This window comes from Eptatretus burgeri, chromosome 3 (assembly GCF_056783735.1).
Source record: "Eptatretus burgeri isolate ZD-2024b chromosome 3, Ebu_testis_v1, whole genome shotgun sequence".
In the NCBI taxonomy this organism is placed as follows: Eukaryota; Metazoa; Chordata; class Myxini; order Myxiniformes; family Myxinidae; genus Eptatretus; species Eptatretus burgeri.
In genome coordinates, this window is record NC_140963.1 from 38996209 (window position 1) to 39013240 (window position 17032).

The following is a 17032-nucleotide window of genomic DNA, read 5'->3' on the forward strand; positions in this document are numbered from 1 at the left end:
TATTTTTGTATACCTTGTCAAGGCTCATATGAGAGCGAACCCATGACGCACAGCAAGGGGGTGGGGGCATGAGACAAGGGGGGGCATGAGACAAGAGGGGCAGGAGTGGGGAACAGAGACATTAGGAGATCTGTGGAAGGGAGAGGAATGGGGCAGGGAACACGGGGTATCCAAAATGGACACTACAGGGGTTTGCAGGGAATTTGAAGGAGGTGGGTTTCGGGTGGATTGCTGTGGAAATTACAGAGGGATAAAGTTGTTAAGCCACACCATGAAGTTGTGGGAAAGAGTAGTGGAAGCTAGGTTGAGAGGAGAGGTAATGATCTGTGAGCAGCAATATGGGTTTATGCCAGGAAAGAGCACCACTGATGCGATGTTTGCTTTGAGAATGTTGATGGAGAAGTATAGCGAAGGCCAGAAGGAGTTTCATTGTGTGTTTGTGGATTTAGAGAAAGCTTATTGATTGGGTTCCAAGAGAGTAGTTGTGGCATTGCATGAGGAAGTTGGGAGTGATGGAGAAATATGTGAGGATGGTGCAGGATATGTATGAGGACAGTGTGACAGCGGTGAGGTGTGCAGTAGGAATGATGGACCGGTTTAAGGTAAAAGTGGGATTGCACCAAGGATGGACTCTGAGCCCTTTCCTGTTTGCAATGGTGATCGACAGGTTGACGGACGAGATCAGACAGGAGTCTCCATGGACTATGATGTTCGCGGATGACATCATGATCTTTAGGGAGAGTAGGAAGCAGGCTGAGGTGAGCCTTGAGAGGTGGAGGTACACACTGGAGAGAAGGGGAATGATAATCAGTAGGAGTAAGACGGAGTACATGTGCGAAAATGAGAGGGAGGGTGGTAGTATGGTGCGGTTACAAGGAGTTGAGGTGGGGAAGGTGGATGGGTTTAAATACTTGGGATAAACTGTCCAAAGTAACGGAGAGTGTGGGAGAAGTGAAAAAGAGAGTGCAGGCAGGATGGAGTGGGTGGAGAAGAGTTGCAGGAGTGATTTGTGACAGAAGGGTAGCTGCAAGAGTTAAGGAGAAAGTATATAAGACGGTAGTGAGACCAGCTATGTTGTATGGTTTGGAGATGGTGGCGCTGACAAAAAGACAGCAAGCAGAGCTGGAGGTGGCAGTGTTAAAGATGCTGCGATTCTCGTTGGGAGTGACGAGGATGGACAGGATAAGGAATGATTATATTAGAGGGACTGCGCAGGTCGGACGGTTTGGAGACAAAGTGAGAGAGGCGAGATTGAGATGGTTTGGACATGTGCACAGGAGGGAAGTGGAGTATATCGGGAGAAGGATGCCGAGGATGGAGCCGCCAGGTAGGAGGAGAAGAGGAAGGCCAAAGAAGAGGTTTATGGATGCAGTGAGGGCAGACATGCAGGTGGTTGGAGTGTCAATGGAAGATGTGGAGGATAGAGCGAAATGGAGACGGTTGATCTGCTGTGGCGACCCCTAACAGGAGCAGCCGAAAGAAGAAGAAGGGTTTGGGGTGGATTAACGGGGGTAGAAAAGATCGAGGATTTGGATGGGGGACAATAAGAGGGGTGGTGATGAACAGCTGTTTTGAAGGCCTGCAGGGAAAAATGCGATTGAACAGAGTGAGGGAGTTTATTCCAAAGGTAGGGGAAAAAGAGGAATGAAAGAGTTAAGGTGAGCAGGGATTTGTGATTTTGGTCGTTTTACTAGAAGGGGGTTGTTGGCGGACCTTGAGCGCCCTGCGGAAATATGGTGGGGACAAATCGCAGACAGAGCAGGGGGGAAGGGGCGAGACCGGAGAGGAGATTGTAGCAGACAAAGACCACCGACCTGCCTGTGCTGAGGGAGTGAGAGGCCCAAACGCTCATCCTCATAGTGGGAGATACCATTGATCCGAAATGCCTTGGTTTCCACAGCGTGAAGCCGAGAAAGGTGAGAGGCAGGAGCACCAGCCCAGAGGGGAGTGCAGTACTCCATCAGGCTGCGGACGAAAGCTTTGGATGTGGTCAGGAGCTCAGGGGGCCGAGGAAGGGCTTTGCACAGCGGAGGATTCCCAGTTGGCGACTGGCTTTGGAGGCCAGGTTGGAAATGTGGCTTTCCCAGGAAAGATCATGGCAGATCGTAAGACCCAGATGCTTGAAAGAAAGGACTTCTTCCAGAGGATTGTTGAGAAAATAGATTGTGGGGGGGGGGGGGGGGTTCCAAACGATTTTTTTCGGAAAGACGTAGTGATTGCGTGAGATTTGTCCGGATTGAAAGACATGTTCCACATGTTGGACCAGTTTGTGATTTTACCCAGATCTGCAGAGAGCGAAGAAGCTGCTGCTTGCTGGTCTGGGGGATGAGAGATGGTACGGCAGAGGGTGGAGTCATCAGCAAAGAGATCGAGGATCTTCTAGAGAGGTGGAGAGATCATTGATGAAAACCAGAAAAAGAACAGGGCCCAGAATGCTGTCTTGAGGAACTCCAGCCTGGACAGGAAGAGGGGATGAAAGAACTCCATTTAGGGCCACACGTTGGCTGTGACAGGAGCGGACGTCTGTGACCCATGAGTGGAGATGGCCTTCGATACCACAGGAAGAGAGTTTGGTTTACACCTTTTTGTGCAGGGCCGTAATGTTTGCTGATTTCCAAGCAGATGGCAGATGATCTTGAGCAAATGAGAGGGTGAATAAAACAGAGGGTGATCAAGAGCAGAGGAGCAGGTTTTTAGGACACGTGGGCTGATGCCGTCTGGACCGGTTGCAGAATCTGAGTCGAGGTGTGACAGCAAGCTCTCCAGTTTGTCAGAAGAGTCCAGGGACAGTTGGGTGCGACTGGGTAAGGTGGGTACAGAAAGCGATGGGTTTTGGACGCAAGATTTCGATGAAAAACATCGAGTTTAGGCATGCAGCCTTTTCACGTGCAGTATCAGCAGTGCGGCCATTTGAGGCAAGTGAGGGGATGGAGGGGGAACATCTACCAGAAACAGATTTGTAGGAGGGAAAGAGGTTTGAGAGTTCAATCTTGAGCAAAGAAAGATGTTTTCTGGCTTTCCTGAGGGCACACACACACACACACACACACACACACACACACACACACACACACACACACACACACACACACACACACACACACACACACACACACACACACACACACACACACACACACACACACACACACACACACACACACACACACACACACACACACACACACACACACACACACACACACACACACACACACACACACACTTGTCCTGAGCTTTATCGAAGGAACTGAGATTACCCTCAGTTGGGATTGCTTTCCATGAGGCAAAGGCAAGTTGTTTCAGGACAATTGCCACGCCACAAGCTTCAGTAAACCATGGGTTGGAGGAAGGGTATGACAACTGAAGACTAGTGGGGATAAATCTGTGCATGAGGGAGAGCAAGTTTCTTTGAAAGAATTCCCAGGATGAGTTTATGGAGAAAGTAGTGATGGGAGACAAGTGTAGAAGTTCGATCGCTGCTTGGAGACCCTGCCAGTCGGCCTGAGTCTAATTCCAGACTCGACGGCGCTGAGGTGGATCTCTGATAATAGCCAGAGAGATGTCCACTTTGACAAGGACGTGGTCAGAAGAACCGATTGGAACGGAGGAAGAACAGCAGATATTTTCAGGGAAATTTGTCAAAATCAGATCCATAAGAGATGGAGTACCATTGGTTGAGATCGGGGTCGGGAAGTTGACCGATTGAGTCAGTCCTGATGAGTCGCAGAAGTCTTTTGCTGAAGTGCCATGACAGTTGAGAGAGGTACCCACATCTCGCCAACTGGCATGATGACAATTGAAGTCAACACATCGGAAGAGAGAGTTTGGATGAGAAGATAGAAGTTGGTTCATGTTTTCAGACAGTGAGGTGTAAATGGAGTCATCACTGTTTGGTGGACAGTACAGTGCACGTATAAACATGAGGTGGGAGTGGAGGGGAAGCCTTTGCCAGAGGTATTCCTGGTGGTGTTGGGGAGTGAGGGCAGTGCATAGAGAGTGAGTAATGGAGTCTTTGATGAAGAGAGCAACTCCGCTGCCAGGGCGAGGCTCAGGTCTGTCATACCAGAGGAGGGAGTAACCAGGGAGAGATACTTGGGAGCCAGAGATGTCTTGAGGGAGGAAAGTTTCTGTGAGGCAGATTCTGTCTTGTTTGTCAGTGGCAACCTGTATGGAAAGATCTGTAAGGTTTGAGTGAAGGTCCTGGATATTTGAGGTCCACACTGTTGATGAAGAGGGAGGGTGGAGGCTTTGGGTGGGAAGAAGGAGGGTTGGAATAGGGAGGAATTGGGGTGGGGGGGAGGGAGAGTTATTGAAAGAGTGTGGGGATTGCAGAATAGCTCGGGGGGGGGGCCGGATGAGGAGGAGAAAAGGCTCTGTGGTGTTGCGGGAGAGGGGGCAGAGGCAGTTGAGGATTTGAGGAGGTGGAGTGAAGATATCGAGGTGAGAGGGCAGTGGAAGGAGGCAGCTTTGTGGATGTGAGGGGGGATACTTTGAGAAGGGTGAGTGAGAGGGTGAATGGTGGGGAGAGGTGAGGGAGAAGCTTGGAGGGAGAAGAGTGTGATGGTTGCTTTGAGAGGGAGGGGTGAGAGGGGTGAGTTGGCACTGAAGTTGGAAAAAAAGGAATGGTTGATGGAGAGTGAACACTCTAAGCAAACTGGGTTTTTTTAATTTTCAGGTCAGAAATGCGATTAAGGACATTTCTTGATGGGTGCAATAAAGGTGAATTAAGAGAATGGAGAGAAGAAACGCTGTCACAGTTGGAATTTTTTTTTTAGGCAAGGTATGAATGAAAGGTCGAATTGAGAGCAGTGTGTTGAAATAGAAAATGAGTAGTGTATTATGATAAAGTAATGAGAACCACACATGCGAAAGAATATGAAACATTATAAGAGATCGTTTTTTTTATTATTATTATTATTATTATTATTATAATATATATATATATATATATATATATATATATATATATATATATATATATATATATATATTTTTTTTTTAGAGTTTTCATCAGATTAGGTAATGGAAAGGTAGTAGAAAAAAATAGTGAGGTGAATGGTGAATTTGGATCGGCAGAGGGTGGAAACAGATCACGTGGTTATGGGAGAAGCATGTGGCTGTGGGAGGTGTATCGTAAAAAGTGGATTTATATATTTTAAATAAGGATTGCGTAGCATTTGGAAAAGGGAAGGTTGAAGTAAAATCGTGGAAGTGTATGGTGAATTTGGAACTGTAAACGCAGAGTGAAGCTGCTTGTCGATGAAAAGTATCAGGAAGCGGGTGGAGAGAGACACGTGGTTACAGGAGGTGTGTCGATAGAAAGGATACAAGGAAGATTATTATTCTTTGATGGATTTTTTAAGGTTGTAGGAAGAAAACGTGAAGGTAATGGAGAAAGTGAGTCAGCTGGAATAGAAAAAAGATGGTGTACCGGCAAGAGGTTGAAGAAGATGGAGAGAATCTGGATTTGTGGATATGCAGGGAGAAAGGTTATTTTATTTTTTTTCAATTAAATTTAAGACAAGAAACTATGTTCAGTTGGGGGGGGGGTGGGGGTGGGTGTTGTGGAAGTTGTGAAAGTGTGGAAAATAGGTATTGAAGGCAATCGGGAGAGAATACAAATAAAAACGATCGTACACCGAGAGGGGAAGAATGGGTAGGCCTCAAGGAACCCGTTTTGACAAGGTCGACGAAAACTCACAAAATAGCACGATTTTTGAAACGAAACCGAGCTCTGAACACACAAACATGTAGGTGAGAAAATAATCAGTTAAAACGTCACATATAACAACCGGCTACTTCACTTTGAGAAAGTTGGCAGAGACCCCTGAGAGAACCTGCCGATGCTCCAAGCCCAGAACCGGAAGTGAAATTATTCTCAAATTACGAATAAACTTTTCCACATATAATGATATTTTAAGATATCATACATGTATAATATGATATCACTTGAATTGATGTACAGTCATGCGCCGCTTTACGACGTTTCGGTCAACGACGGACCGCATATACGACGGTGGTCCCATAAGATTATAATGGAGCTGAAAAATTCCAATCGCCTTGTGACGTCGTAGCGCTGCCAGTCGTATAAAAGTACAGTATAGCACATACAATTACTGTATGTACAGTACATAATACTTAATGATAATAAACGACAGTGTGGCCCCGTTATAACGTAATCGTTGAGGTCCATAAAATGTCATCACGATCGTCGCGGGGTCGTGCTAAATCTGGATTCAAGGAAATCACCGTTCAAACTGATCAAATGTTGACCTAACATCCTAAAACACCCTGATATTCACCCTATTTGACCCATTTTTTGCACGTTTACCTTCCAGAAAGTAAATTGCCTTTGAATTAACGAATTCCGTGAATAAATCGTTGTTGTTACAGTAGAAATTAAAACACAAATTATTTTTTAGTGAAGCTTTTTATGTTGTTAAAACAATCGCACTGTTCTGCAAATATATCACACAACTGACAGGTGCTAGTTTCCTCATTCGTAAATTATAACATCGATGCAATGATTATTCATAAAATCCAAACGCTATTTATTCACCTTTCTATAATCGATGCGAGAGGAGATTGTAAGCAGCTGCTAACAACACACATGACCATCATGAACTGCACAAAGGTAAAACGAACGTGTCTTCCGTCTATCTTGGATGTGGGACAAGATGTGGAGGTGGAAGACGGTGATATTGATGATCCTGACCCTGTATAGGCCTCGGGCCTGGGCTAATGTGTGTGCTTGTATCTTAGTTTTTAACAAAGTTAAAATAAATAAATATTTTTGTACAGCTGTATAATGTGTTTGGTGTTTTCGGGTTAGGGTTATTACAAGAAGAAAGAAAAAAAAATCTTCTAAATGTAGTGTAGCTGAAGTGTAGTGTTTATAAAATCTACAGTGGTGTACAGTAATATCCTCGGCCTTCACATTCGCTCACCACTCACTCACCCAGAGCAACTTCCAGTCCTGTAAGCTCCATTCATGGTAAGTGCCCTATGCAGGTGAACCATTTTTTAAAATCTTTTATACCGTATTTTTACTGTACCTTTTCTATGTTTAGATATGTAAAGATACACAAATACTTCCCATTGTGTTACAATTGCCAACAGTATTCAGGACAGTAACATGCTGAACCGGTTTGTAGCCTTGGAGCAATAGGTTGTACCATATAGCCTCAGTGTGTAGTAGGCTATACCATCTAGGTTTGTTTAAGTACACTCGATGATGTTCGCACAATGACGACATCGCTAAACGACGCATTTCTCAGAACGTATCCCGTCGTTAAGTGGTGCATGACTATATATACAATTATGATATTGTTTCAATATTCTCGAATTATTAATATTCTTCTTCATGTCATCCATCATTCACTCGAATCGATGAAATTCAGCGTTTAAATTCTGAGGAAACATTTTCCAACACAGGTGTAGGGATGGATGAGACAGCATCAACAATACGATGGTTAAGTTTTTCAACGTCCCTTGGTTTGCTCGTGTAGACTTTTTTTTTTTTCCAAAAACCCCAGAGATAAAAATCTGAAGGTGTTAAGTCGAGTGAATGAGTGGACCATTTCGTAGGTCATCGACCAATCCAACAGTCCGGCAAAGTTTGATTGTAAAACGCTTTAATAATTCGAGCAAAGTCAGGTGGTGCTCCATCCTGTTTAACGATAGCTCTTTGTGAAAGTCCAGATTTTCTTGGAGTTGCGGAATAACGAACTCTCGTAGCATGTTGGGGTACAAAATGCTGGTGCCAGTGCAATTATCAGAGATAGCGTCCATAGATGTGAGAACGTGACATTGCACACCTGATGTTTACTTCAGGGAATTCCCTTTCATGGTCATACAATTCATGTGGATTTCTGCTCCAGGTCAGGTATGGGAGAATGAGCCGGAGCAGCACGTCACTGCGTCCACTTTCCGCCGGTACTCCAGAGGCCTCCATATGGCCCATCCCCATCTCCTTGAGATGCTGATCAACCTGCTGCAACCACGAGGCATGTGGTCAGCCCATTGGCCTCCTCCACTCACAAGGCCTCCTCACTAAGAGAATCTGGTGAGCAGGATCAGCATCAGTAAAACGAGCCAGATGTCCATACAGCTGCAGCTGACGCTCACGGACTATGCACAAAGTCCGACCGTTGGACACAAAGTCCGACCAGCGATGGCCAAGGATTCTCGGAAGAGACCTGGTACCAAAGGAATTAAGTCTCCAACTCAGATCCCTGGTCAGAGTCCAAGTCTCACATCCGTAGAGCAAGACTGGAAGCACCAAGAACTTGAAGACTTGTACTTTCGTCCTCCCGCACAGGTACCGGCAGTGCCACATCCCGTGATCCAGTGAATCCATGACTCCCCAAATCCGACCCAGACGTCTGACCTCTGGCTCACAGCCAGCAGATATGACTATCACTGCCAAGGAGAGTGAATATCTCCGTGACCTCAACATCCTCACCACAAATGGGTACAAACAGGCTAGCACTATCCAAGATGTCATTGAAAGGCTGGATCTTGGTTTTGACTCAGGAAATCTGTAATTCTCGCAGCTCCGACTCCTCATTCAGCACCTTCTGCTCACCATATCCTACAATTGTGATGATTAACTTTCCCTGATGTGTGAAATGTCGCCTCATCACTAAAAATGACGCTTGATAAAAATGTTCGTCCGATTCTATCCGTTCAATTAATAATTGACAAGCATTTACTCTTGTTTCATAATCCTCTTCTAAAAGTTCATGAACTGTTTGCATTTTTAGGTTATTTCTCTGAAATAGGCTCATAGAGTGGGTCCTGGTGTCTGGCCATCCGTATGTACTGTACATCTGTACATCCGTTAGCATTTGATTAAAACATCTTTCCCTCAAAAACTACCTTACCAATCTGCACCAAATTTTGTACGATTTATTAGGGCAGCAAGGTCTCATGGGGTTGTGCTCCACATCTGGATGTGCCCCTATAAAGATGCAAAAGGGGGTTTACCCCAAATATTGATATTTTATTCAAAAATCTTCTCAGAAACCACCAGACAGATCCAGACCAAATTGGCCAGGTGACACATGACCATGCCCTAAACTTAAGTTGGGCTCCCCATGGCCGTATCTCCCCTGGAAAGGGGGCCACGGCCTCCCTTCCCTTGTCCCTCAGTCAGGAAAACCTATTTTCCTCACAAACCATATGACCAACATGGACTAAACTTGGGTAATTTATTTTAAAATATTCTCAGTACCCGACGGCCAGATGCAAACCAAACTCTTCAGGAAACATAAGGATCATGCTGTTAAGTTGAGTTGTGCTCCCCATGACTATACCACTGCAGGAAAGGGGCCATGGCCCCTTCCCCCTCATCCCTCATTTTCACCCCACCCATTGGGTAAATCACCATCAGTCCCCCACGGGGCTATTTTATAATATTTAAACCTTAATTATTTTTGAAGGATATCATGAACAGAGCTTTTCAGAATGTTCAACTCAAGTGATGCTCTCCTAATTCACTTTTTAGGGCTGTTGGTAAATGTTTCCATCACAGCATTCACCCTTTCATTTGACTTTCTTGGTATTCCAGCAGATTTCCCCTTCAGGACAGATCCTGTAGCCTCAAACTGATCCACCTATCTTCGTATGGAGTGTCTTTCATGTGCTGGTTTGTTCATTTCACCCTGAAACCACCTTTGGCCTTGAATGATTGAACCACATTCATGTCCAAATCTCACAATTTTTACTTTCTCTTGAGGACTTGTCATTGCATCAGAAAATGGGGTTTCTCCTGCAGAAAGAAAGAAAATCACATTCAATATTCACAACAAACGAAAACATACAAGTTTAATGTATGTATTCACTTCAAATTTATGTCAGTATCCCGAATAACAAAACTATTCAACGTTCTTTTTGGTATGTTCATTCACTGACACCCTGTATAATGCAGCAAGTTTGTCCCGTGACTAACCCACATGACTATCTCTTATGCATACTGTTTGAATGTCAGTTGCACCTTGACTACATCTGTTAATTACATACCACTGGAACATACCTTTTTTGACCTTTTATACATTTACATCCTTTAGACCCCTCAGAACCCTGTGCAACCTTTAAATCCCCCTGATATCCTTGACCCTGTTGGACCCTTCAGAACCCTGAAGAACCCCCCTTTAGAGCCTGCACACCACACAGATGTCTATAGTCTTTGGGATGCCCTCTGGAGGATTCTTGGTCTTCGTGAGGTCCTACTAAAACTGATCAATCTGATGTCTGAACTATACTCTGGTACTGAAAGTGCTGTGAGATGTGGTGATGCCATCTGTGACTTATTTCCAGTTGTTACTGGAGTTTGTCAGGAGTGTGTACTGGCCCCCACACTTTTCAGTACTTGTATGGACTGGATTCTGGTGAGGATTTCGGAGAGATCAAGCTGCAGTACATAGTTTGGGAATGTCAAGATCTCTGGCCTTGATTTCACAGATGATGCAGTCATCTTTGCGGAGACTCGAGATATCCTTTTGGGGACCCTCGAGGTGCTGAATGAGGAATTTGAGTTGCTAGGATGACAGGTTTTCTGGGTCAAAACTAAGAGCCAGGCTTTCATTGACACCATGGATACTGCTATCCTGTCTGTACCTGTTTGTGGTGAGGATGTTGTCATGGAAATTCACTTGCCTTAGCAGTGACATTCATGTCTCTGGCTGTGAGCCAGAGGTCAACAGACGTCTGTGTCGGGCCTGGGGAGTCATGGAGTCACTGGATCATGGGGTGTGTCACTGCCGGTACCTGTGCGGGAGGACGAAAGTCCGAGTCTTCAGGTCCTGAGTGCTTCCAGTCTTGCTCTATCGATGTGAGACTTAGTATCTGAACAGGGATCTGAGACAGACTTGATTCCTTTGGTACCAGGTCTCCTCGGAAAATCCTTGGCTATCGCTGGTCAGACTTTGTGTCCAACGAGCTGTTGCATAGTCAGTTTTTTTTGGTTGCTGAGAGAGACTCAAATGAGATTTGTTACTTGCATAGTCAGTGAGCGTCAGCTGCGGCTGTATGGACATGTGGCTTGTTTTCTTGTCAACGCTGATCCTGCTCACCAGATTCTCTCAGCAAGGGAGGCTCGTGAGCAGTGTGACTACTACTCATTTTCATAAATGCCAAGGTGAGCCAATGAAAAAAGCCAAGAATTCACAAGGTTTCGGAAAAGCGATGATAATAGAAAACCTATATGCCAAGAAAACCTATAGAAAACCAAGACGCCAAGGTGAACAACGAATATCTAAGATCTTGTGAAAAAAGCCAAGGAGTGGTCACACTGCTCGTGAGTGGAGGAGGGCCTTGTGGTTGCAGCAGGTTGATCAGCATCTCAAGGAGATGGGATGGGCCAGGCATCTGCCTGGGGGATGGCCAGATGGAGGCCCCTGGAGTACCGGCGTAAAGTGGATCCAGCAACACGCTGCTCTCATACCTGACCTGACACCACACAGACATCTGTAGTCTTCTGGCAAAACAGTTTACTTTTTTCCGCAAATAATGTGCAAACTCCACTCACAAGGGGGGTACTCTGCGAGCCATTTTAATAATAGAATGGCACTCGGTAGACCACATACCTCTGCTCACCAACATCCAATCCATTCGCCTTTGTCACACCCCAAATCTGTCGATCAAGTTTCGTCCAAATCCGTCCATAACTTTTTGAGATAATGTGCTGTATATCGCTTGTGGCCCTATCTCTCAATTGTGAAGAATCACTCGGAATCTTCATATCTGGATCTGGATCCAGATCTTCACCAACACGTAATAAATTTGTCCTTGTCACACACCCAACTTGTCCACCAAGTTTTGTCCAAATAATTATGTAACTTTTTGAGATATCCTGCTCACAAACAGAGACTGACAGGCAGACAAATCGGGGTGAAAATATAACCTCCGTGCACTTTTGGTGGTGGAGGTAATGCAATTGTACAATATATATCCCTAGAATTCTGGACTGTTGTATAGCCCCAGACAGTTCTGAGAGAGACAGAGACACACATGGTTCATCCATGGGAACCAATCTTTGCCGCTCTGCCCTGACAAATCCAGCCAGTGGTGAAGATTTGGCCCCTGACCTGTTTGGGGCAGATGGGTACAACCACTGCGAAAAGGCATCCCTGATAGTAGTTAATTCTGGACTTTTGAATCACCCTGTGGATAAATTTGAGTTTTCACTTGATGTGTTTACTCAGGGATGCTGGAGTGGTACAAAGGCAAATTCGAGGAAGAGGAGGAGGTTGGGGTCGGGGGCAGAATTTAATTCACAATTTTTATTTTATTTTTATTTTTTATTTTATAATTGTCGACAAAGGTTTGAGTAGAGTGTGAGAAATTAATATGCACAGACCGAGCATCGACCTTGGGAAAATTTGAATCTTTCATTTTCAGCAGCAAACTAATATGTACATAGTTTACAAATATGGAACTTTCTCGCAAAGTCTTAATACTTTTAGTAAAATACTCACAGGCCTTGGTTTTCCGAGATAAATTATCAAACGATTCATATACGGAGCTTTTCATGGGAGTAATTAACCCTTTCGCACTCGAACAGGTCTCACAAATCTTTCGGAGCATTTTGGAGGCAGACCTCAACTGTGGTCAATTATTCACTGACAGGATGCACAAAAACTAATTCTACATTGTACCAAATAACTACTGGCATCTCCTTTTTGAGTTTTTTTTTTTTGTTTGTTGTCTGAATAATATCTGGAGTTCAACGGCAAGTTTACAAATTGAAGAAGAAATCGAACTAAAGAACGGCATCGGACTTGCACATAGATCATGACGCGATCAAAACACAAGTGCACCAGTCAGCTGTTGCACACCAAAAGGTCGCAGAAAGTGATAACACCCACTTGCGGTAAGATTATTTTATTAAATCCTAATACCGAGATTTATCAATCTTATCAATTGGTGGGAGTGTACTATCACTGCCCAAGCACATTGTATGCAACTCTGGCAGCTGTAGGCTTGTTAGGTTGTGTGTGATTTGCTGCCAAGATACGTGTGGTCTTGTCACAAAGGATTTAGACTGCTTCATAAGTGAGAGAAGAGGGGGATACTTGAATGAAGGTGAACATTAAGTTGAGACTTGGGAAGATTACCAAGTTGAGAGTTTCTGGTACAATGTATGACCTTGAGGGATGGGAGTGAAGCAAAGAGTGAGAAAGCAGTAAGAGCAATATATGAGAGATACCTCAAAGACTGCAATGCCATTTACATTAACATTAACTTGCCTGCAGAGAGAAATAAGCAGACCCTGAGAATCAGCATTTTCCTGTGAGATTTACAAAGAACTTGGACACAGTTGGAGACCATTAAGCCCATCATACCTCAACTCCGTCAACATTTGTTAAATTAATTGGTATTTCTACTACAATTGACTGGTTTTGAGGGGTATGTGGACCCAAGTATGGAGAACAATGGCTAAGTACCGACATTAATGTCACCAGGATGTTTTGTGGATGTTGTAATTGTGGTGGGAAATTTTGTTAATGTTGTGGTTGTGGAATTGGGTGGTTGTTGGATTTTTTTTGTGTGATTTTTGTAGATGGCTGTTGATAGTTGTGGGGTTTTTTGTATACAGAGTCAAAGCTCGTGGAAGAGCTGGAACACAGAATATATCAGACATAACAGAACAAAAGGAACAGCAGAAAGGGGAGAGGGCACCAACAGCAAATTTCAGGGACAAATTGGAGGGAGACTTGGACATATAAGGGATATATGTCGGAATCTTGTGTGGGGGATGATGCATGGGGTGGATAAGATTGATACAGAAGCAAACTCTCAAGGAGAAACTGGAAATTTGGAAAGAGGTTGTCTTGGCTGCAAGAGGGTGTAAGATCAGAAAGCAGATGGCAGATGACAGAGACCACTGATCTGTCTGATGGGAAAGTTATAGGCCCACAGTCTTGGGTTAATCGTGGCATATTCCATTGATCTTTGAAGGCCTCGCCATATCGCTTCGCCATCGCAGACAGGTCAAAGGCCTGCCGTCTCCCGTCTGTCTTCCACCCGCTGGTTTCCGCGGCATCAAGCTGAGCAAGATGTGAGGCAGGGGAGCCATCACAGAGGGGAGAGCAATACTCCATCAAGCTGTGCATGAAGGCCTTGTTGGTGGAGAGGAATTCAAGTGTGCCAAGGAAGGATTTTGTACGATGGAGGATGCCCAGTGAGTGACTGGCTTTGGTGGCCAATTATGAAATGTGGTTTGCCCAAGAAAGAACATGGATGATATTGTGACCCAAGACTGTGACTGAACTTATTCATGAGGATTTTAAAGAAAGTGGATTGGAGGTTTTGCCAAACGTTCTTTTCATCGAGACATAGTGAGTGTGTGAGATTTTTCAGGGTTCAAAGACATTCCAAGTGTTGGACCAACTCCTGTGTCATGCCAATGAATTGGTTAAATATTGCACCAGTTGAAATTCCGTGACTTTTCCGCGGCACAACAAAGCGTTTAGTGATAGTTTGATTAATTTTAACCATTGCGTTTGCTTTTAAACTTTCCTGCTGCTGTTGTTGTCTTCATAGCTCTTGAGGCAAGCACCAGTGTTTTTGTATGGAAAAATTAATGATTCCAAATGTATAAATATTATACATGTGCCAAATGTGTCAGTCAGAAATATTCCGGGTAAAGTAATAATACTGTTTATACCATATTAAGAGTGGTTGCATAACTTGTTGGTACGAGCTGGGTATGCTGATATCAATCTCGGTGACAACCTGAAACTGCCTAATCTTTTGTCTGCCAAGTTAATATGTCCTGAAATTTGCAAGTCGTTTTACTTTGGTGGATTCTCCAATGCAACTCTTTTATAGAGGGGCAAAATTATGCTTCGATTGCATTTCAGAGCTTCGACAGCCCTACAATTCTGGGGATCATGCCCCCCACCGAATGAGAGTGACTTATTGCGCTCACCATTCAGACATCACCTTAACTTGTACATATATGGTTTCTTCAAAAGTTGAAGAAAAGCCTGGTTACTGAAGGAGCTGGGGAAGATTGGAAAGCTGGGAGAGCAGAAGGAACCAGAACACAGAGGAGAGGCAATTAAAACAAAAAGAAAGAAACGAGGCCTCCGACCTCACTGTGATTCGAAAGGAACGGGCGTTTTTTATTTGGCCTCGTCGTGGGTGATGCCAATTGTGTTTTGAGCTTTCGATTCCACAAAATCTCGGGGAGGTAGATGTGATCTCTTTTAGGGTATCCCCTCAATGCATTTATTTAGTCATAAGAGAAAACCTTTGTCATTTCCACAGTTTAACCCTGGATGTCAGCTGTTTATAAAATGGAAGACCATGCTGCTCCTCATTGTCTGTATCCTGATGTTTTCCTCATGTTCAGCTTGGATTTTAAACAAGAGTCAAAAGAAAGTCTTGTTTCCTCCAGGGGTTTCGGATGTGGATTATTCACTCTACCCAAGCAAAGAGTTTCAGCTCGGTTGGCTGCGCACCTACCTGGTGGCATTTCACGGTTTTATCGGCCGTACAGATGGACCCCCTTCAGCCAGAGATGTGGAAAAACTTTACGTACAAGTCAGCAAGTTCTCCCTGGTGAGTCTTTTAAAACTCTATATCAGAGGTGGGAAATCTTTCTAAGTCTGAGGGCCGTGACAGCTTTTGTTAAAGTTGGCGTGGGCCAGATGTCTGTTTCGTGATTTGTTAGTAATTTAAACAGCACATATGCAGATACGTAATGTAACTAATCACTCTGACTTGTGACTAAAAATCATAGCAACCACTGCAAATGATTTACAACAAAATAATTACTTATTTCACCGCTTTTTATCTCGCTGTTCAGAATTAAAAAAAAAAAAAGAAGAATAAAGGTAATTGTAATACACAATAATTCTTATTCGCTTTTATCTCATACTATAAGGTTGTACACTGGCAACTCTGTGTGCGAAGATAGAGCAAATGTGTGGTTGTCAACCTAGTCATTCCAGTCTTCCTCCTGTTCACTTCCTGCCAAGACTGCTTATTGCCTGTAGCGGTGATTTTGGTTTGAAACTTTTGAGGATTAAAGAAGTTAAAGAATTTCTTGGAAAATAATTTTTTGTGCAACTTTTATTATTCCTCCATAAGTCTGCAGATTTTCCTCCTTGTGCCATTGGGCACACAGCTGCCGAAACGGTTTCATTGGCGAGGCCACTGGGGGTTGCAACCTGGATGGGCCGCCACTGAATCAGGGTACTCGATGCAAGTACAGGAATTTGTAGTTTGTTCAGGGTGCCAGCGATAGCTCGGCTTGCTTTTCTCTTTGTGAAGGACACCGTAGGGTCTTTAACGTCTCACAAATGGGACGCCCAGTTTAACGTCCATCCGAGGGACAGAGCACACATTGATGAATCACTCTGCATGTGAAACACCAGCGTGGCAGTTTATAGCTGGGTCAAGATTTGAACCCAGGCTAAACAGCTCAAAGGCAAGTTCTTTCTACCTCCATGTTCTCACGCCAGCCTGTCCTACTTCACGATGACTTAAAATACTGAACAAAATATCACTATGTGGACAAGTTTCATAGGGATCGTCAATGGACTGCAATCTTCAAGTCTTGCCATAAATGTTCAATTGGATTCAAGTCAGGACTTTGACTGGGCCACTCGAGAACATTTATTTTATTCTTATTCAGCCACTTCAGTGAGGCTTTAGCTTTGTGCTTCGGATCATTGCCCTGCTGAAATGTGAATCTCCTACCCAGTTTCAGATTCATGGCTGACTCGAGCAGGTTTTCATTATCAAGGATTCTCCTGTACTTTGCACCGTCCATTGTCCCTTCCATCCTGACAAGCTTGTCTGTTCCGGCTGATAATAAAATCAGTCCCATATCATGATGCTGACACCACCTTGCTTTGACAGTCGGATTGGTGTTGATTGCATGATGTGTTGTGTTTGGCTTGCACCACACTTACAGTTTGGAATTTAGATCAAAAAGTTCAATTATTGTCTCGTCTGACCACAAAACGTTTCTCCACATGCCTGTTGTATCATTAAGATGCTTTTTCACAAACTC

The 17032-nt window shown here is 44.2% G+C and overlaps 1 protein-coding gene across 6 annotated transcripts in view; it reads left to right on the plus strand.

The window, feature by feature from the left end:
• The window catches only part of LOC147029729 (ethanolamine kinase 1-like), a 103458-nt gene that overhangs the window by 73891 nt on the left and 12535 nt on the right, over nt 1-17032 (plus strand). For all 6 annotated transcript variants that reach the window (XM_085873001.1, XM_085873000.1, XM_085873003.1 and 3 more), the window contains one exon: nt 15410-15573. In XM_085873001.1, the coding sequence (XP_085729127.1) occupies nt 15410-15573 (164 nt within the window). The remainder of the gene's footprint in view (nt 1-15409; nt 15574-17032) is intronic.